At 45.8% G+C, this 19283-nt stretch overlaps 1 protein-coding gene across 3 annotated transcripts in view; it reads left to right on the forward strand.

The window, feature by feature from the left end:
- The window catches only part of GCC2 (GRIP and coiled-coil domain containing 2), a 200106-nt gene that overhangs the window by 140553 nt on the left and 40270 nt on the right, over positions 1 to 19283 (forward strand). For all 3 annotated transcript variants that reach the window (XM_033948644.1, XM_033948642.1, XM_033948643.1), the window contains exons 16-17: positions 137 to 274; positions 4056 to 4177. In XM_033948644.1, the coding sequence (XP_033804535.1) occupies positions 137 to 274; positions 4056 to 4177 (260 nt within the window). The remainder of the gene's footprint in view (positions 1 to 136; positions 275 to 4055; positions 4178 to 19283) is intronic.

A 19283-nucleotide genomic window follows, 5' to 3' on the forward strand; every position in this document is an offset into this window, starting at 1 on the left:
TAAACACATGTACATATGCTGCCCCCACACCCCTCTCTGAATTATTTCCTTTAAAAATTTTTCCTTCATTTCATGCATACTGTTGTCAAGTCAGTGTTTAGATTTCATTTATGCTGACAGCAAAGGTATTTTACAGATTCAGGTTGCAGAGCTAACAGCAATAAAGCTGAAAGTGCAGGAACAACTGCGGGCATCTGTAGAGCAGCAACATCGCTCCATCAGCACGTACCAGCACAAGATTGCAGCTTTGCAGGATGCATGCAGTACAGCCAAGGTAATCTATGTAAGGTTTTTTTTTTCTCCTTGATTAATACTAGGATTCACTTTGAGAAAATATAAATGATTACCAGCTCTCCGCACCAAGGTCTGTATAGCAGCTCTGCATATGGGTATATTTTGTTGATATACATTGGTACCTTGGAATCTGAACTTAATCCGTTCCAGAACCCCGTTCGAGTTCCAAAACGTTTGAAATCCAAGATAGTTTTTCCCATTGAAAATAATGGAAACTGAATTAATCCATTCCTTGGTCCCACAAACTCAGATTTTCAAATAAATTTAACAGTAAACACACTGGATTTGTTTTGTAATTTTTTATTCATAACAGTCTCAAATATTAACCAGTGATAATACAGTACAGTAACGTAATGTTCAGTACAGTAATGTAAAGTAACCAATGATAACGAATCATGATGTGGAACCTGGAACAGGAGGGAGATTATTGTTTGGAAGACAAGTCACTTTCCAGATTAGCATCGGGTGGTTCAGGTGGAGATTGAATGTGAAAGCATGTGTTACCAGGCAGGTGTCTGCATTCTGCTCCTTTTAGGCACTTTGCTAAGGTACCACTTGTAGAGGGCTTGGGGGTCACCTTCCGTGTTGGCATCAGGTGGTTCTGGTGTCTGCATTCTGGTGATGTCTTTTGCGAACCAACGTTCCAAAATGGTGTGATGATGGCGACCTTTTTGAACTTTTCTAAAATGTTCAATGATGTTATCATTGAATAAGTTAACATACCTGTTAACAAGGGCTTTATCGGGGTGCCACTTCTCTACGACTGCCTCTGTTTTTGACCACATGCTGAGCAGATCTTGATTGCAGCAGTGGGTATGGTACCTGTATCTCCCTCTTCTTCTCCCATGAAGAAATTTCTTCTGCTACATCTTTCTGCTGCTGCTGGTTGAGGTGCTGAAGCTCTTCTGTTGTCAGCTCTGTCCTGTGATCATCCACTAACTTGTTGACATCCTCTTCACTGACTTCCAAACCCATGGACTTGCCAAGAGATATGATGTCAGGAACAACAGGTGGTTCCTCAAAGCCTTCAACGTTCCTTTCAGCAACACATTCTGGCCAGAGATTTTTCCATAGAGGAGACTGACTTCAATAAAGATACTGTTTCCAGAGAGGTATCCAATTTTATATGGTATGCTCAGAAATATGAAACTCCAAAAGAGGGGGTATGGCCCCTCGCGGTAAGAGTTCACCGTCCAGTCATTGCAAACTTCATATATATAATCACTCTCTTTGACTTGGAGTAAATTTTGTATGTATTTTTAACTTTTTAAATTGTATCAACTCTTCGTTTACTTATATGTTTTTAAATATCTTAAGTTGCATGTAGACAAAAAAAATCACTGGAATAGTGGATAAACACTGAGGGCTGTGCAGGAACAATGTGCTATGGCAGAGACAGCAAGATCGGGTCCCCGCCAGCAATAGGCAGCAAGATCGGCAGGGGCAAATGCAAGCGGTTCTCAGACCAAAGCTTCCCTCTGACGTGAACCGCCCAAGCGGAAACAGGAAGCTGCGTCAGAGGGGAAGCTTTGGGCTGAGCAATGCTTGCAGTTCCTGTACGTTCAGATTTCCAAAGCAGCGTTTGGATTCCGGGGCAAAATTTAATTAAAAAAATAGTTTGGATTCCAAGTTGCTCGAGTTCTGGGGCATTCGGATTCCGAGGTACCACTGTATTTAATTGATACATTTGATTGTTTTGCATGATGTAAACAGCTTTTGGTCAAACTTCAGTTATTTTAAAGGTGTGGCTACTGGAAATGCACCGGTTTGGTATAAAAGGGGGTATTTAATAACAACAAATGGGAAAAGTATTGTCTTGAAGCAGAACTTTTTTTCTTTCACCATAACAGTTTTTTATTCATTTGAGGAATAGTTTAGCCCCCCTCCCCCATTTTTTTATCAAGCTGCACTAGAGGTTTTTAGCATGGGCCGGCGAGGTAAGTGCTCTAACACTCATAGGAATTCTATGAGCATCAGAGCAATCACCGCACCAGCTCATGCTAAAAACCTTGATAAAAGAGGGCCCTTAGTGATTTTTAAAATTTTATTATTATTATTATTATTTATTTAATTTCAAATACTCATTACAAGAATATATCTTGAACCAGAAAATAAGATAAAGTACAGAAAATATTAGCATAAAGAAGACCAATCGCATATATTCCATATCTTAATTACAGAGATCTCAGAATAGAAATGGAAAAATAAATGAAGACAGATAAAGACCATGGGGCTCATAATTGAAGCAGAAATAATTGAAGCGGGTCAAAAACCCGCTTAAGTTGGCATTTGGATGATCAAAAAGACAGGTCGTCCATGTGTATCCAGAGACTTTTTAGCCCTCTAAATCCCGCTGTGTGCCCAGAGCCGAAAGGGGTGTTTTTCAAGGAGTGGTTAGGGTAGGATGTGGGCGGAATGTGGGTCGACCTAGACTTAGTCGTACTTCAGGAATAATTGAAAGTTTGAGGCTGCTTGGATGGAACTTATATGTTGTGGCTTAGGTGATCTAAAAACAGTTCCAAGTGCCCAGAAGGTATCCAAAGTGACCACAAAATCACTGCAAACCCCCACACACTCACCCAGTTATCACTGACCCCCCCCCCCCCCTCATCCCCACACACACACCGCCATAAAAATCGGACTAAAAACGTATATACCTGCCTCCGGAACATCAGCACCTGGCATAGGAAAGCCTAGTAGAGCTGCACAGAACTGGCTTAAGTAGTCTGGGGGGTGGGCTAGTGAACCATAGAGAGGAGAACCCAGGCCTATAAGCTACTCTAACCACTGCATTCAAGATGGAAAATGTGAGTCCACCAAAACCCCTGAAAGCATATAGGTGGCACCTGCAGCCATAAGGGCTATTGGGGTTGTAGACAGGTATAGTAGGTTTTGGGGGGGCTCACCATGACCTGTAAGGGAGTTGTGGTAAGATGTTTATGTGGCACCCTTTTTTGTGAAGTTCACACAAGTGCCCTGTAAGGTGCCCCACTACTCTGTTGCCATGTCTGGGTAGTCAGTCCATCACTTTGCTGGTCCCTCCCACTTTCAAAAGGTCTTGTTCTAGGCATTTTGGACTTGGACGATTTTTTGGATGAAAATGTAGTATAGTATAAAGATAGACATACTAGCGGTCTGGACAATCAAACGTCTGGACGTAGAAGTAGGCGATTTTTGAAAGAAAAAAAATTTTGGACGTATTTTTTGAGAATGAACTTTGGATGCTGCCGACTTTGGGCGACTAGTGCCCTAGGCCCAAAACGGACTTAAGATGTTTGTTTTGATTAAGCCCCTCCACATGTCCTGTCTAGTTTGCCTAACCATGCCCTCTACTATTTCCTCTTCTCTCTTAGAGAGCCAACATATTTATCCCAAGCTTTCTTAAATTCAGATACACTTTTTGTCTTCACCAGAAGGCCATTCCAAGCACTAATCACCCTTTCCATGAAAAAGTATTTTCTGAAGTTACTTCTGAATTTGTCCCCTTTCACCTTTATCCTAAGCCCCTCTTCATTACAGAGTTTCCTTTCAAATGAAAGAGACTCTTTAAATGATCTGCTTCTTTATGAACAAGGTGCTACAATAATAAACTTTGGCTTTGAATACTGGTTCAAGAGTGGAAGTTGTCCTTACATTCCTCCTTTGCTGTCTATTCTGGTGATTGGCCATAAAGAAGGCATTGAGGGTTTTGTTGTTCTGTTTGTATATTTTTTGCCTAATCTTAATTTTATTATTTCATACATTTCATTTACATATTGTAGGCAGAGCAAGTTGCTGTCGCATCCGAATTTGAAAGTTACAAAGTTCGTGTTCATAATGTTTTGAAACAACAGAAGAACAAGTCTGCTTCACAGCCTGAAAACGAGATAATCAAACAAGAGAGGTAAAGAACATGGGTTAGAGATCTGCCGCAGTTGTGCTTAGCCAGCTCAGTTGGCCTCGGTATCCTTCAAACAGAGAAATAGCTCTCTGTAACCTACAGCCTGACATACAACATACACCCAGTTAGTTTCTCAAGTCCAGCAAGTCATCTTTGTTGTAAAGAAGCCCACTTTCTCTGTCCTCTAGGTATATGGGGGTACATATACATTTCTACTAAAAGTAAAATATACTGATTTTATTTTTATAATCATCTCCCCTCCCCACCATGGGCATTGCATCTCCTCTCATTGCCTTTCTATGGGCATCTCTTCCCCCCCCCATCCCATCCCACCATGGGAACCATCTCTCCCCTCTTCCTCTCTTCGCTTCTCCTTGCGATTAGCATCTTTCCCGCTTCTTTTTTTCTACACTCACTGCATACTCCCTCTCGATGCTACAGAGAGAGGCTTTGGGCCCAACATGAAACAACCTGCCTTCAGTGCAGTGGTGCTCAAGGTAAGTTCCAGAGAAGGAATGAGCAGGGGAGAGGTTGCTGCTGGAGTACATAGTGAGTGTAGAAAAAAGAAAAGAAGGAAAGATGCAGATTGCAAGTTGGGGGGTGCAGTTATTCATGTTTAATTTTTTTTTCAATAAGTTTTATTAAATAATACTAGTGTTTAAGCCCGTTACATTAACGGGTGCTAGAATAGATGTCCGTCTGTCTGGGGTTTTTTTCTTTGTCTGTCTGTCATTTTTTTCTGTCTGTGTCTCTCCCTGGCCCCCTGTCTGTTTGTCTTTCTTTCTGTCTGTCATTCTTTCTTTCTTTCTCTCTCTCTCCTTGGCCGCTGTTCGTCTGTTTGTTTGGGATTTTTTTTCTTTCTGTCTCTCTTTCTCCTTGGACGCTGTCTGTCTGTCATTCTTTATTTCCCTCTCTCTCCTTGGCTACTGTCTGTCTGTCATTCATTCTCTCTCTCTCCTTGGCCGCTGTCTGTCTGGGGTTTTTTTTCTTTTTCTCTCTCTCCTTGAACGCTGGCTGGCTGCCTTTCTTTCTTTCTGTCTGTCTCTCTCCCTGGCCCCCTGACTTTCTTTCTATATGTCTCTTTGTCTCTCTCTCTGGCCCCCTGCCTGCCTATATTTTTCTGTTGTGCCATCCCTGACTGTCTCTCCGTGGCCCCCTTCTGTCTTCTCCCCCAGAGCAAAGCTGTCTGCCCCCCAGCACACCCCCTCCCCCAAAAGCAGCCCCCTTTCCAGCACACCCCCTCCCCCAAAAGCAGCCCCCTTTCCCTCTCCCTGACTATCTCTCCGTGGCCCCCTTCTGTCTTCTCCCCCAGAGCAAAGCTGTCTGCCCCCCAGCACACCTCTCCTCTCAAAGCAGCCCTCTTTCCCTAACCCTGACTGTCTCTCCATGGCCCCCTTCTGTCTTTCCCCCAGAGCAAAGCTATCTGCCCCCCAGCATACCTCTCCCCCCCCACCGACTGTCTCTCTGTGGCCCACTTCTGTCTTCCCCTTCCCAGAGCAAAGCTGTTTGCCCCCCAGCACACCCCTCCACCCAAAGCAGCCCCCTTTCACCTGCAGTACCGGCACGACACTGGGTTAATAGAGTGGGCAGACTTGGTGGGCTATGGCCCTTTTCTGCCGTCATTTTCTATGTTTCTATGACACACTCCAGCCGTTCCTAAACCGCCACTCAAATTCCTCCAGCGCCGACAGCCGTCCAACCTGATGCACGCGCCTCAAGCCACCGTGCACCGCCACTGTTGTAAGCCACCCCGCATGCCTCAAGCCGTCGAATACGGCCACGGAGGGACACAGCACAAATCAGATAGCACAGCCTCCTAAGTGCACATGCGCGCTTAGAGGATTATTATAGAGAATTTATAAATGCAAACAAATTATAACAGATTACATTGTACAATATAAAATCAATGTGTAGCCATTTCTGGGGAAAAATTGACTAAAATAGATTAAAAATGTTGAGACTGGCCGGTTTTGAATGTCTGAACTTCTGTAAGGTTGTTTGTTTGTTTTTTTTTACCTACAAATTGTTTTCTCTAACAAAATTCAATACAACCTCATTTTTTGTATCTGGAGACTTTAGTCACTTTTTCTCAGAAATGGTCACATCGTCTGATCAGAATCTACATTGGCTGCCGATAGAAGCCCATGTGAAGTTTAAATTTGGTTGCTTTTGTTTTAAGGTTCTGTTTGGTCTTACTCCCAAATATTTTGTTGACCTCTTTTTCTTTGCGACTAATAAACACAGGAGAAGTTTGTATTTGAATTTCGCTTTTCCCCCTGTTAAAGGTTGTAAACTTAAAAAATGCCATCAACACCTTTTGTCGTATTAGGCAGCTTTATGGGGTAAGGATTTGGAACATTTGATAATGTCTTCCAATTCCTATGTGAAATTTAGGAGAAATTTAAAAACATATTTGTTCTCTAAATACTTGGGTAATTAGTTTGCATTCACATGGATATCATAATTTCAGTAATTTGTTCTGTTTAGTTTTAATTATCTGGTCATTTAATTTTTATTCTATTCAATTGTATATCTTTTTTGTAAACTTTCGTTCTGTATTGCTTGGTAGACTGGTATAGTCCTTACGAATGGATAATATGCCTCACTGCTACCAGCAGGTGGAAACTGAGATCAAACTTGAATATCAATATAGCATGCCCCTCTTGCTTCCTCAGTCTCTGGTAGCAGGTGGTAAGGCTTTTCAGCTCCCCTCTTAGCACTGTTGGAACTTAGTTTGTGGACTCCTGGTTCCCCTTTTTGTGCCGGATAGAGCTTGGGCGGGTTCTTTTGGGGTATCCGTCCAACCTTGGGGGTGTTAAACCTGGCGGGTCTCATGCTGGGGCCCTTCCCCCACCTCCCCATATTTTTGTAGTGGGCCTCAGCAGGCATCCTGGCCCCCTGGTTGGTCAAACCTCCAGCTTTGAGAGCCGTGGAGTCTGTTTTGACTAAGTAAAAAGAAATAACAAAAAAATCCTGAGGTGTGCCGGTCTAAAGGGCTCATTTCCCTTTATAACTGCCTTTTTTTCTGTGTTTTTTCTCAACTAACCGGCACTTTCTTTACAGCTAGGGCGGTTTTCAGCACAATGAGCTCTTTTAAAGGGAAAAAGTGCTCTAGGCGCGAGGTACTCATGGCCAGCCTGTGCAAGCGTTATGCAGGCCGGAGCAGTGGAGAAGCCTCATCGGCAGCGGATGCCGGCGGCCAGGGCACGCCGCAGCATGTGCCTCGCGGTTCGGCTTCGGATCATGGGGAAGCCTGGGCTTCCCCCAACGCCCACGTGGGGGGTTTGCCAGCCGCCGATGGTCAGGGAGCACAGGATTCCCTTACTGCCGGTTTGGCTGGGGATTCCCTTTTTGCGTCGGTCGATTCCTCGTCCTCAGCCGCAGAAGCTCCGATTTTGGTGGTTTCAGGTCCAATATCGGCAGGAACCTCATTCATTTCAGTTACCTCAGGTGACCTTCCCCCTGTTCTGGAAATACAGGGGCAAGGTATGTCAGGGTCCCCTGCCGGGGCAGGGAGTCTCTTGGGGCTGCCGGGGGTCTTTCCCCCTGAATTTATGTTAGCACTTTGTAAAGCTTATGTGCTGGCGGCAGGAGGTTTCGTGTCCACTTCGGGGGAGGGGGTTTACCCTCAACGTTTTCCTCGGTGCGGCCCCACATAGCAGTGGTTTTGCCCCACTCTCCTCCTCTCTCATCCAAATGCCCGAGGGCCTATTGGGATGAGGATTTTTTCCCAGAGGAGCACGAGGTGATTGATGAAGACCTGGACCCTTGGGGAGAATTCCAGAATCCTCTTGGGGGGCCTGATTCCGCCAGTGAGGGGTTCGAGCACCCCCCAGTCGGCAAAGATGCGTATGTGGTGCGCATTTTTCAGTGGGAAGCGCTCCATGAGTTAATCCTTCAGGTTTCCTCGGTTTTGCACTTTGAGGACCCCATGTCGGAGCCCCCGCGTACAGTGGACCTCTTGCTTAAGGGGATTCACTCTGCTTCCTGCTCTTTTCCGATGCTTCAGAATATCATGCTCGCATAGTGGCAGGTGTCAGAAGCCCCTTTTCGCTTTGCGCACTCCATGGCCCGCCTGTATCCCATTCCGGAAGGGGATAGGGATACTCTGAAGTCGCCTGTAGTAGATGTGGTGGTCTCAACCATCTCTAAGCAGCATACCGTTCCTGTTGAGGGCGGTGTGGCCTTAAAGGACCTGGACGAGCGTAAGTTGGAGTCCCTCCTTAAACAGAGTTTTGATATGACAGCTCTGTCGGTCCAGGCGGCTATATGTGGCAGGCTGGTGGCTCGGGGGTGTTTTCATTGGGCCCAGCATGTACTTGATGATAAATCTGAGAATTGGGACTTGCTAAGGCAAGAAGTTGCCAAAATTGAATTGGATGCTTCTTATCTCTCGGATGCTATATATGACCTCTTGCGAGCTTCTGCCAAGTTCTGGCCTTAGGAGTGGCAGCACGCCGTACCTTGTGGCTTCATGCTTGGTCGGCGGATTTGGCGTCCAAAGCTAAGTTAACGAAGTTTCCTTTTAAAGGATCTTTATTCTTTGATGAGGACCTGGACAAGTTGGTTCAGACTCTCACTGATTCTAAAGTGCCTCGTTTGCCTGAGGATAGGCCTAAGCCGCTGGCTCGAGGCAGTGCTGCTCGTGGGCATGATTTCTGCCGTTTCTGTTCCGGTCGAGGGGTTGCTTCTTTTCAGTCTCCTGGGCTCTCAAGAGGCAGGTTCTTCCAGCACATGCAGTCCTTTCGTGGGGCCTGCCAGGGTACGGGTACTGCCCCCGCCAGGTCCCCTGCCACCCGTCCTGCACAATGACTCCTTACTTGTCTTGGTTCCGGTGTGTTCCCTGTTGAGAGACTTTTATCCACAGTGGGCAGACATCACATCCAATCAGTGGGTTCTGGAAGTGATCTGGGACGGCTATGCTCTGGAGTTTGCCCGGTCCTTGCCAGACCGTTTTTTCGCTTCTCCCTCGCAGATGGCGTGGAAGCAGCAGGCCTTTCGCCAGACCCTTCAGAGCTTGTTGGATCTTCACGCAGTGGTTCCAGTTCCCCCGCTGGAGTGGGGCACAGGTTGGTACTCGATTTACTTTGTGGTGCCAAAGAAAGAAGGGACCTTTCAACCCATCCTGGATTTGAAGGGGGGTCAACAGGGCTCTTTACGTGCCTTCCTTCCGCATGGAAACTGATTCTGGTGGTTCAGCCAGGGAAGTTTCTGACCTATCTCGATCTGACTGAGGCATACTTACACATTCCTGTTCGGGCCTCCCATCATTGCTTCCTGCGCTTTGCGATCTTGGGGCAACACTATCAGTTTGGTCTGGCCACGGCTCCACCAAGGTGATGGTGATTGTCGCAGCGGCATTGCTCGAAAAGGGCATTCTTGTTCATCCTTATCTGGACGACTGGTTGATTAGAAACAAGTCGTTCCAGGAGAGCACTCAGGTCACGACTCGGGTGGTGGAGTTTCTGCAGTGGGTAGTCACCCTTGCAAAGAGCCGGTTGTCTCCATCTAAGTGCCTGGAATATCTTGGGGTCCTGTTCAACACCTCCTTGGGGAAGGTCTTCCTTTCGGAGACCAGGGTGAGCAAATTGCAATCTCAAATTCGCCTGCTTATGGCGTCTTGGTGTCCCTCGGGCGCAGGATTTCCTCCAAGTCTTGGAGCCGATGGCGGCCTCCCTCGATGTAGTGAGGTGGTTGCGGGCCCACGTGTCCTCTTCAATGTGCTCTTCTTTGGAATTGGTCGCCTCAGAGGCACAGTCTAGATCACTCTGTTCCACTTCCGGACTTAGCTCGGGGCAGTCTTCGCTTCTGGCTTCAGACCCCCCCCCCCATCTTGTAAGTCTGGATCAGCCACAGTGGATGGTGCTGCTCACGGATGCCAGTCTTCTCAGTTGGGGGGGCTCAGTGTCTAGGTCACTCAGCTCAGGACACCTGTCCACGGAGAAGGCTTCTTGGTCGATCAGTGTTTTGGAGACCAGAGCCATCTGTCTGGCATTGCTAGCCTTCCAGTCCTTTCTGATGGGCAATTCAGTCAGGGTTCTGTCGGATAATGCCACGGCGGTGGCCTATGTCAGTCATCAGGGGGGCACCAGGAGCATTTTGGTGGCACAGGAGGTGACTTTGTTCATGGTCTGGGCAGAGTCACACCTTCAAGAGATCTCAGCATCCCACATAGCTGGAATGGAGAATGTTCAGGCGGACTTCCTAAGTCGTCAGGTGCTAAATTTCGGAGAGTGGTGTCTAAGCCCCGTGGCCTTTCAGTTGATAGTGCAGTCTTGGGGTCAGCGCCACATGGACCTGATGGCCACAAGTATCAACACCAAAACGCCCCACTTCAGTCATCGCAGAGACGGTCAGGCTGAGGGACTGGATGCTCTGGTTCAACCATGGCCAACGGTGGGGCTGTTATATGTGTTCCCTCCATGGCCATTAGTGGGCAGAGTTCTTCTCCGTATAATTCGCCATCCGGGCCTCGTGATTCTGGTGACTCCAGATTGGCCTCGATGACCGTAGTACACGGATCTGGTGAGGCATCTGGTGGCGGATCCTCTTCCTCTACCTCTCTTGGACGACCTTCTAACTCAGGATCCCATTTCAATGTTCGATCCAGGTCCCTTTTGTCTTACGGCTTGGCTCATGAAAGGGGTCGCCTAGGTAAGAAGGGGTATTCAGATAAAGTGATCTCAGCGCTCTTGGGGTCCCGGAGATTTTCCACCTTTCGGGCTACTTTTGCGCGCTGGATCAAGGAGACTATTGCTTCTGCTTATCTTCTGAAGAAGAAGCCTGTTCCTGACTTTCTAAAGGCTCATTCCACTAGGGTCAGGCAGCTTTTTGGGCTGAGTCTTTTCTAGTGCCTCCAGTGGATATTTGCAAGGCTGCAGTTGGTCTTCTCTGCATTCCTTTGTCAGACACTACCATGTGGATGTTTACGCGCATCAGGACACGGTATTCGGTGAATGTGTTCTGGTGTCAGCCCTTTGAGGGTCCCACCCTTGATGGGTACTGCTTTGGAACGTTCCATTCGTAAGGACTATACCAGTCTACCAAGTGATACAGAAGGAGAAATTAGATTCTTACCTGCCAATTTTCTTTCTGTTTGCTTGTAGACTGGTATAGTCCCTCACCCTGTCTGTCTTTGTGCGGTATTTATGGGTTTTTGCTCGTGTGCAGATTTTGAATTTTTCTGCGGGTTCTAATATTTTTCTAGGGCCGGGGAGAATTAAGAATAGCGCCGATAGCTCATTAGCATTTCTTTCTCTGAAAGGTATTAAATGCACTGGGAAGCTTAGTAAACCTTTTGCTTTTAAATTGGTGAGAATTTGGAATGGACTTCCAGATTCTGTAAGACTGGTAGATCAATTATTTCAATTTCAAAAAAGTTTAAAAACCTGGTTGTTTTCACAATAGTTAATTTGACTTTAGCTGTCGTATAGAAATTTTAAGCAATTCAATATACTTTTTTCTAACTTTTTCCATCCATCTAATCTAACCAATTTCTGTTTTTATCCCACAATTTTTACTTGTTATGTTTCATTTTTTGCCCAACACACATAAGCCTATATGAGAAAAATAATAATATCAAACCACATTCTCAACTTTTTGAGTGTGGTTTGATATGCTCCATTTTTTAACAAACTGTAAACCGAGTCGAGCTCCTTAGGGAGTATATTCGGTATATAAAATGAAGATTAGATTAGATGTTACCAAGCTTTCTAATTGGTCATCACAGAAGCATCTTAAGCACTGCACTGAAGAGGGTTTTAAACTAGAAGTGATGGGGCAGGGTGATCAAAGCTCCCAGGTGAGTATAAACCCTCAGGTAAGTAAATCACTGAATACATCTACACCAGTGGTCTCAAACTCAAACCCTTTGCGGGGCCACATTTTAGATTTGTAGGTACTTGGAGGGCCTCAGAAAAAATAGTTAATGTCTTATTAAAGAAATGACAATTTTGCATGAGGTGTAAAACTCTTTATAGTTTATAAATCTTTCCTTTTGGCTAAGTCTTACTAATAATATTGTCAGTTATAGCTAAAGAGGCATATGATCAAGAAACTGTTTTATTTTACTTTTGTGATTATGATAAACATACCTAGGGCCTCAAAATAGTACCTGGAGGGCCGCAAGTTTGAGACCACTGCTCTACACAGATGGGAAAAGGGGGCAATTTCTGGAAAGCGGTATATACTAATGCTCGAAGTATGGGAAACAAGATTCTGGATCTAGAAGCTGTGATGGAAGACGAGGGGTTGGATATAGTAGCAATCACGGAGATGTGGTTCATGGAGAACCATGACTGGGATGTAGTTATACCGGGCTATAATCTGTTCAGGAAAAACAGGGTAAGAAGAAAAGGAGGGGGAGTAGCATTATATGTTAAAGATCATATTAAAGCCACACAATTGCAGGATCTGCAGGGCAAGGAAGAGGCACTGTGAATCAATTTGGAAAGAGGGAATGGTGAATATATTTACATTGGTGTAATATTCAGGCCTCCTTCGCAGACGGAAGAAGTAGATAGAGATTTAACAGTAGACATTCAGAATATATCTAAAAAAAGGGAAGTCTTGCTAATAGGTGATTTTAACATGCCGGATGTAGATTGGGGTATCCCTATTGCAGGGTCTTCTAGAAGTAGGGAGATTCTAGATTCTCTACAAGGAGAACTGTTCCAGCAGTTGGTAATGGAACCCACGTGGGATGGGGTCATACTGGACTTAGTGCTTATAAACGGAGAAAGTGTTTCTGATGTTATAGTGGATGATCATCTGGCATCCAGTGATCACTGAATGGTACGATTTAATATTAAGATGGGTATAGAGAGGGCTCATTCAAAAGCAAAGGTTCTAGACTATTTAAAAAATTAACTTTATTCGGATGGGGGTTTACGTCAAGGAATTGCTGTGTGGGTGGGAAAGTCTGGAAGGAGTGGGCAAAACTGAAAGGAGCAATTGTAAGAGCGACAAACCTTTTTGTGAGGTGAGGCAAGTATGTAAAAGTAAGAGGAAAATAAGGCCACTTTGGTTCTCAAAAGTAGTAGCTGAGAAGGTAAGGAATAAGAAGTTAGCTTTTATAAACTACAAAAGATTGCAGAAAGAGGAAGACGGGCAAAAATATCTGGGAAAGTTAAGCGAGGCTGATCGTGTAGTCAGGAAAGCAAATGGAAGAAAAAATAGCTGACATGGTAAAACAGGGAGACGACATTTTCTAGATATATTAGCGATAGGAAGAAGTGCAAAAGTGGCATTGTGAGACTCAAAGGTGAAGGGGAGGAATATGTAGACGTTGATAAAGAAAAGGCTGAATTGCTTAACAAATATTTCTGTTCTGTGTTCATGGCTGAAGTGCCGGGAGTGGGATCACAGAAGACAAACGTGATTAGGAATGGAGGAGTAATAGACCCTGATCGATTTTCAGAGGGTTGTGTTCATGAGGAGCTAGCTAAAATAAAGGTAGACAAAGCGATGGGGCCGGGTGGTGTACATCCTAGGGTGCTGAAGGAACTTAGGGAAGTTCTGGTTGCTCTGCTGACTAGCCTTTTCAATGAGTCTCTAGAGTTGGGAATGGTACCTGAGGACTGGAGAAGGTTGGATGTGGTCCCTCTCCACAAAAGTGGAAGTAAGGAAGAAGTAGGGAATTACAGGTCAGTAAGTCTGACTTCTGTGGTAAGTAAATTAATGGAAATGCTTTTAAAACAGAGAATAGTCAAGTTTTTGGAATCCTGTGGATTACAAGACTAGAGGCAACATGGATTCACTAGAGGTAGGTCTTGTCAGACAAATCTGATCAATTTCTTTGGGTGACCAGAGAATTGGATAGAGGATGTACGCTAGATGTGGTATATTTAGATTTTAGCAAAGCCTTTGACGGTATTCCACACAGACGTCTAATAAATAAACTGAGTGCCCTTGAGATGGGTCCCAAAGTGACGGGCTGGGTCAGGAACTGGTTGAGTGTAAGGCAACAAGTGTAAGGCAACAGAGGGTAGTGATCAATGGAAATTGCTCTGAGGAAAGGGATGTTACCAATGGTGTGTCTCAAGATTCTGTTCTTGGGCCTGTTCTTTTTAACATTTTTATAAATGATATTGCTGAAGGGTTGTCGGTAAGATTTGCCTCTTTGCGGATGATACCAAAATTTGCAATAGAGTAGACACGCCGGATGGTGTGAATAACATGAAGAAAGATCTGGCGAAGCTTGAAGAATGGTGTGAAATTTGGCAGCTAAAATTTAATGCTAAGAAGTGCAAGGTCATGCATTTGGGCTGCGCATTTGGGTCGCAAAAACCAGAGGGAACGGTACTGTTTAGGGTGTGAAGAACTTATGTGCACGACGGAAGAGAAGGATTTGGGTGTGATGTATGTGATGATCTTAAGGTGGCCAAACAGGTTGAAAAGGTGACAACGAAAGCTAGAAGGATGCTAGGTTGCATAGGGAGAAGTAGAGCCAGTAGGAAAAAGAAGGTATTGATGCCTCTGTATAAAACTCTGGTGAGACCTCATTTAGAATATTGTGTACAATTCTGGAGGCCGCACCTTCAAAAAGATATAAAAAGGATGTAGTCGGTCCAGAGGAAGGCTACTAAAATAGTGTGTAGTCTTCGTGATAAGGCGTATGGGGACAGACTTAAAGATCTCAATCTGTATACTTTGGAGGAAAGGCAGGAGAGGGGAGATATGATAGAGACGTTTAAATACCTATGTAATATAAATGTGCACGAGTTGAGTCTCTTTTATTTGAAAGGACATTCTGCAATGAGAAGGCATAGGATGAAGTTAAGAGGTGATAGGCTCTGGAATAATCTGAAGAAATACTTTTTTATGGAAAGGGTGGTAGATGCGTGGAACAGTCTCCCGGAAGAGGTGGTGGAAACAGAGACTGTTTCTGAATTCAAGAGGGCCTGGAATAGGCACATGGGATTTCTCAGAGAGATCTCTCAGAAAGAGAGAGAGATAATGGTTACTGTGGATGGGCAGACTAGATGGATCATTCGGCCTTTATCTGCCGTCATGTTTCTATGTTTCAAGATTGAACTCGGGTGCACCTGATCCTACACTCTTCCTTGCAAGCCATGGAATTGAGAGTGAAATACTCATGTGGATTAAAAACTGGCTAGTGGATAGAAGACAGAGAGTGGGGGATAATAGACAATACTCGGACTGGAAAAGCATCACGAGTGGAGTGCCGTAGGGTTTGGTGCTTGGACCCGTGCTTTTCAACATATTTATAAACGATCTGGAAATTGGTACGATGAGTGAGGTGATTAAATTTGCAGACGATACGAAGTTATTCAGAGTAGTAAAAATGCAGGAGGATTGCGAAGGCCTGCAATGGGTCATAAATATGCTACATGGCAAATGAGGTTTAACGTGGATAAGTATAAGATGATGCATGTCGGTAACAAAAATCTTATACATAAATACAGGATATTTGGTGTGGTACTTGGAGAGACCCCCCAGAAAAGAGACCTGGGAGTACTGGTCGACAAGTCGATGAAGCCATCCACACAATGTGCGGCGGCTGCGAAAAGGGCAAAAAAAAATGTTAGGAATGATTAAGAAAGGGATCACGAGCAGATTGGAGAAGGTTATCATGCCGATGTACCGGGCCATGGTACGTCCCCACCTGGAATACTGCATCCAGCACTGGTCACCGTACATGAAGAAGGACACAATACTACTCAAAAGGGTCCAGAGAAGAGCGACTAAAATGGTTAAGGGGCTGGAGAAGTTGCCATGCAGTGAGAGATTAGAGAAACTTGGCCTCTTCTTCCTTGAAAAGAGGAGACTGAGAGGGGACGTGATCGAAACATTCAAGATAATGAAGGGAATAGACTTAGTAGATAAAGACAGGTTTTTCACCCTCTCCAAGGTAGAGAGAACGAGAGGGCATTCTCTAAAATTAAAAGGGGATAGATTCCGTACAAACATAAGGAAGTTCTTCTTCACCCAGAGAGTGGTAGAAAACTGGAACGCTCTTCCGGAGGCTGTTATAGGGGAAAACACCCTTCAGGGATTCAAGACAAAGTTAGACAAGTTCCTGCTGAAACAGAACGCACGCAGGTAAGGCTAGTCTCAGTTAGGGCACTGGTCTTTAACCTAAGGGCCGCCGCGTGAGCGGACTGCTGGACATGATGGACCGCTGGTCTGATCCAGCAGCAGCAATTCTTATGTTCAAGTTTTTATTCAGATTGCAAGTATTTCCTTCAAATTGGGGCTGAGCATGTCCATTCAGGTTTCATGCTAATTTTTTTAAGGATTCTCAACCCAGTCCTTGGTACGAACATAAGAACATAAGCAGTGCCTCCGCTGGGTCAGACCACAGGTCCATCTTGCCCAGCAGTCCGCTCCCGCGGCGGCCCGAACAGGTCACGGCCTGTCTGAGACACCAGAAGGGGCCCCCTTGCCACCTTGGTTTCCCATTTGAGTTTTATCTTCCCATCGAAGTCCTAACCCTCCGGTCTTGCACATGCACTACCTGGTTGGGTTTCTATACTTATTACCTGGTTAGCTTTCTATACCTGTGTTACATCCCAGCACCTCTCTCAGTATCCCACGATCCCTTTATCCCTCAGGAATCCGTCCAATCCCTGTTTGAATCCCTGTACCGTACTCTGCCTGATCACTTCCTCCGGTAGCGCATTCCAAGTGTCCACGACCCTTTGGGTGAAAAAAAACTTCCTTGCATTTGTTCTGAACCTATCTCCCTTCAGTTTCTCCGAATGCCCCCTCGTACTTATTGTCCCCTTCAGTCTGAAGAATCTGTCCCTATCCACCCTCTCTATGCCCCTCATGATCTTGAAGGTCTCTATCATATCTCCCCTGAGCCTCCTTTTTTCCAGAGAGAAGAGCCCCAGCCTATCCAACCTCTCGGCGTATGGGCAGTGTTCCAGCCCTCTTACCAGTTTCGTTGCTCTCCTTTGGACTCTCTCAAGCACTGCCATGTCCTTCTTGAGGTACGGCGACCAATATTGAACGCAGTATTCCAGATGTGGACGCACCATAGCTCTATACAATGGCATGATGACTTCCCGCGTCCTGGTTGTTATGCCCCTCTTTATGATGCCCAGCATCCTGTTGGCTTTTTTCGAGGCTGCTGCGCACTGAGCAGATGGCTTCAGTGATGCGTCTACCAGCACACCCAAGTCTCTCTCAAGACTGCTGTCTCCCAATAATGCCCCCCCCAATTTGTATTTGAACAACGGGTTCTTTTTACCTATATGCATGACCTTGCATTTTTCCACGTTAAAGCGCATTTGCCATTTGTTTGCCCAGTCTTCCAGCTTGTCCAGGTCCCTTTGCAGGTCCTCACACTCCTCCCTAGACCTGACTCTGCCGCACAGTTTGGTATCGTCTGCAAATTTTATAACCTCGCACTTTGCCTCTTTTTCCAGGTCATTGATAAATATGTTGAAGAGTAACGGCCCCAGCACCGATCCCTGTGGCACACCGCTTGTGACTCCCCGCCAGTCAGAGTATTGTCCCTTTACTCCGACCCTCTGCAGTCTACCCGACAACCAGTGCTCGATCCATCTGTGCACATCCCCTCCCACCCCGTGGTTCCACAGTTTCCTAAGCAGCCTTTCATGTGGCACCTTGTCGAAAGCCTTTTGAAAATCAAGGTAAATGATGTCTATAGGTTCCCCATTGTCCACCCGACTGCTTATTCCCTCAAAGAAGTACAGAAGGTTCGTTAAGCATGACCTTCCCTTACAGAATCCATGCTGGCTTGTTCTCAGTAGGCCATATCTCTCGATATGCTCGCAAATACCATCCTTGATCATAGCTTCCACCATCTTCCCTATAATTGAAGTCAGGCTCACCGGCCTGTAGTTTCCGGGGTCTCCCCTCGATCCCTTCTTGAAAATAGGTGTGACATTCGCCAATTTCCAGTCCTCCGGTACCTCTCCAGTTTTCAAGGATAGGTTGCAAACATGCTGGATTGTGCCCGCTATTTCTTGTCTTAGTTCTTTCAGAACCCTTGGATGGATCCCGTCCGGGCCCGGCGATTTGCCGCATTTTAACCTGTCTATCTGCTTGAGGACATCCTCCTTACTTACCTCTATGTGTTCTAATTTTTCAGCCTGTTCCCCACTCATGAGCTCCTCTGAGTCCGGTATATTAGATGTGTCTTCTCTCGTGAAAACCGACGAGAAGAACGTGTTCAACCTCTCAGCTACCTCTTTATCCTCCTTGATCACTCCCTTCCTATTCCCATCGTCCAACGGCCCCACCTCCTCTCTCGCTGGTCGCTTCCCCTTTACGTAACTGAAGAATGCCTTGAAGTTTTTCGCCTCCCTGGCCAGCCCCTCTTCATATTTCCCTTTTGCTTTTCTAACCTCTCGGTGGCATTCCTTTTGGCATTTCCTGTGCGCCTGGTGATTTTCCTCCGTTGGGTCCTTTTTCCATCTCCGGAAGGACACTTTCTTGTCGTTTATTGCCCTCTTTACTTCTGTTGAGATCCAAACCGGGTCCTTTGACCGCTTGTTCTTGCCGCCTTTCCTGAAACTTGGGACGTACATTTTTTGTGCTTCCTGCAGGGTGTCCCTGAATAGGGTCCAGGCGCTTCCTACAGTCTCCATCTTAAGGACGTTTTTGAGCTTCCTCCCCACCATTTCCCTCATAGCAGCATAGTTCCCTTTCCTGAAGTTGAGCGCAGTTGTTGCGGTCCTCTTTACTGTGGGTGTCCCCCTTTCTAATGTGAATCGGATCGCGTTGTGGTCACTGTTGCCTAGTGGTCCTCCCACTTCTACCCCTCTTGCAGGCCCCCCTAATCCGTTTAAGATGAGATCAAGAGTAGCACTCCCTCGTGTCGGTTCCTTGACTAGTTGCTCCATGAAGCAGTCCCTCACAGCTTCTACAAATCCTGTTTCCTTAGTGCAGTTGGAGTGACCCGTACTCCAGTCAATCCCCGGGTAGTTGAAGTCCCCCATCACTGTTACACTTCCAGTCCTGCATTCTTGTCTCAGTTCAGCTTCCAAGTCGTGTCCGATTTCCTCCGGCGTACCAGGTGGGCGATAGTACAACCCCAGTTTTATGCCTGTACCCTTGTTTCCCGGCAATTTGACCCATAGCGATTCCAGCCCCTCTGCCTTCTTTGCCATATCCA

This window comes from Geotrypetes seraphini, chromosome 6, assembly GCF_902459505.1.
Source record: "Geotrypetes seraphini chromosome 6, aGeoSer1.1, whole genome shotgun sequence".
Taxonomy (NCBI): Eukaryota; Metazoa; Chordata; class Amphibia; order Gymnophiona; family Dermophiidae; genus Geotrypetes; species Geotrypetes seraphini.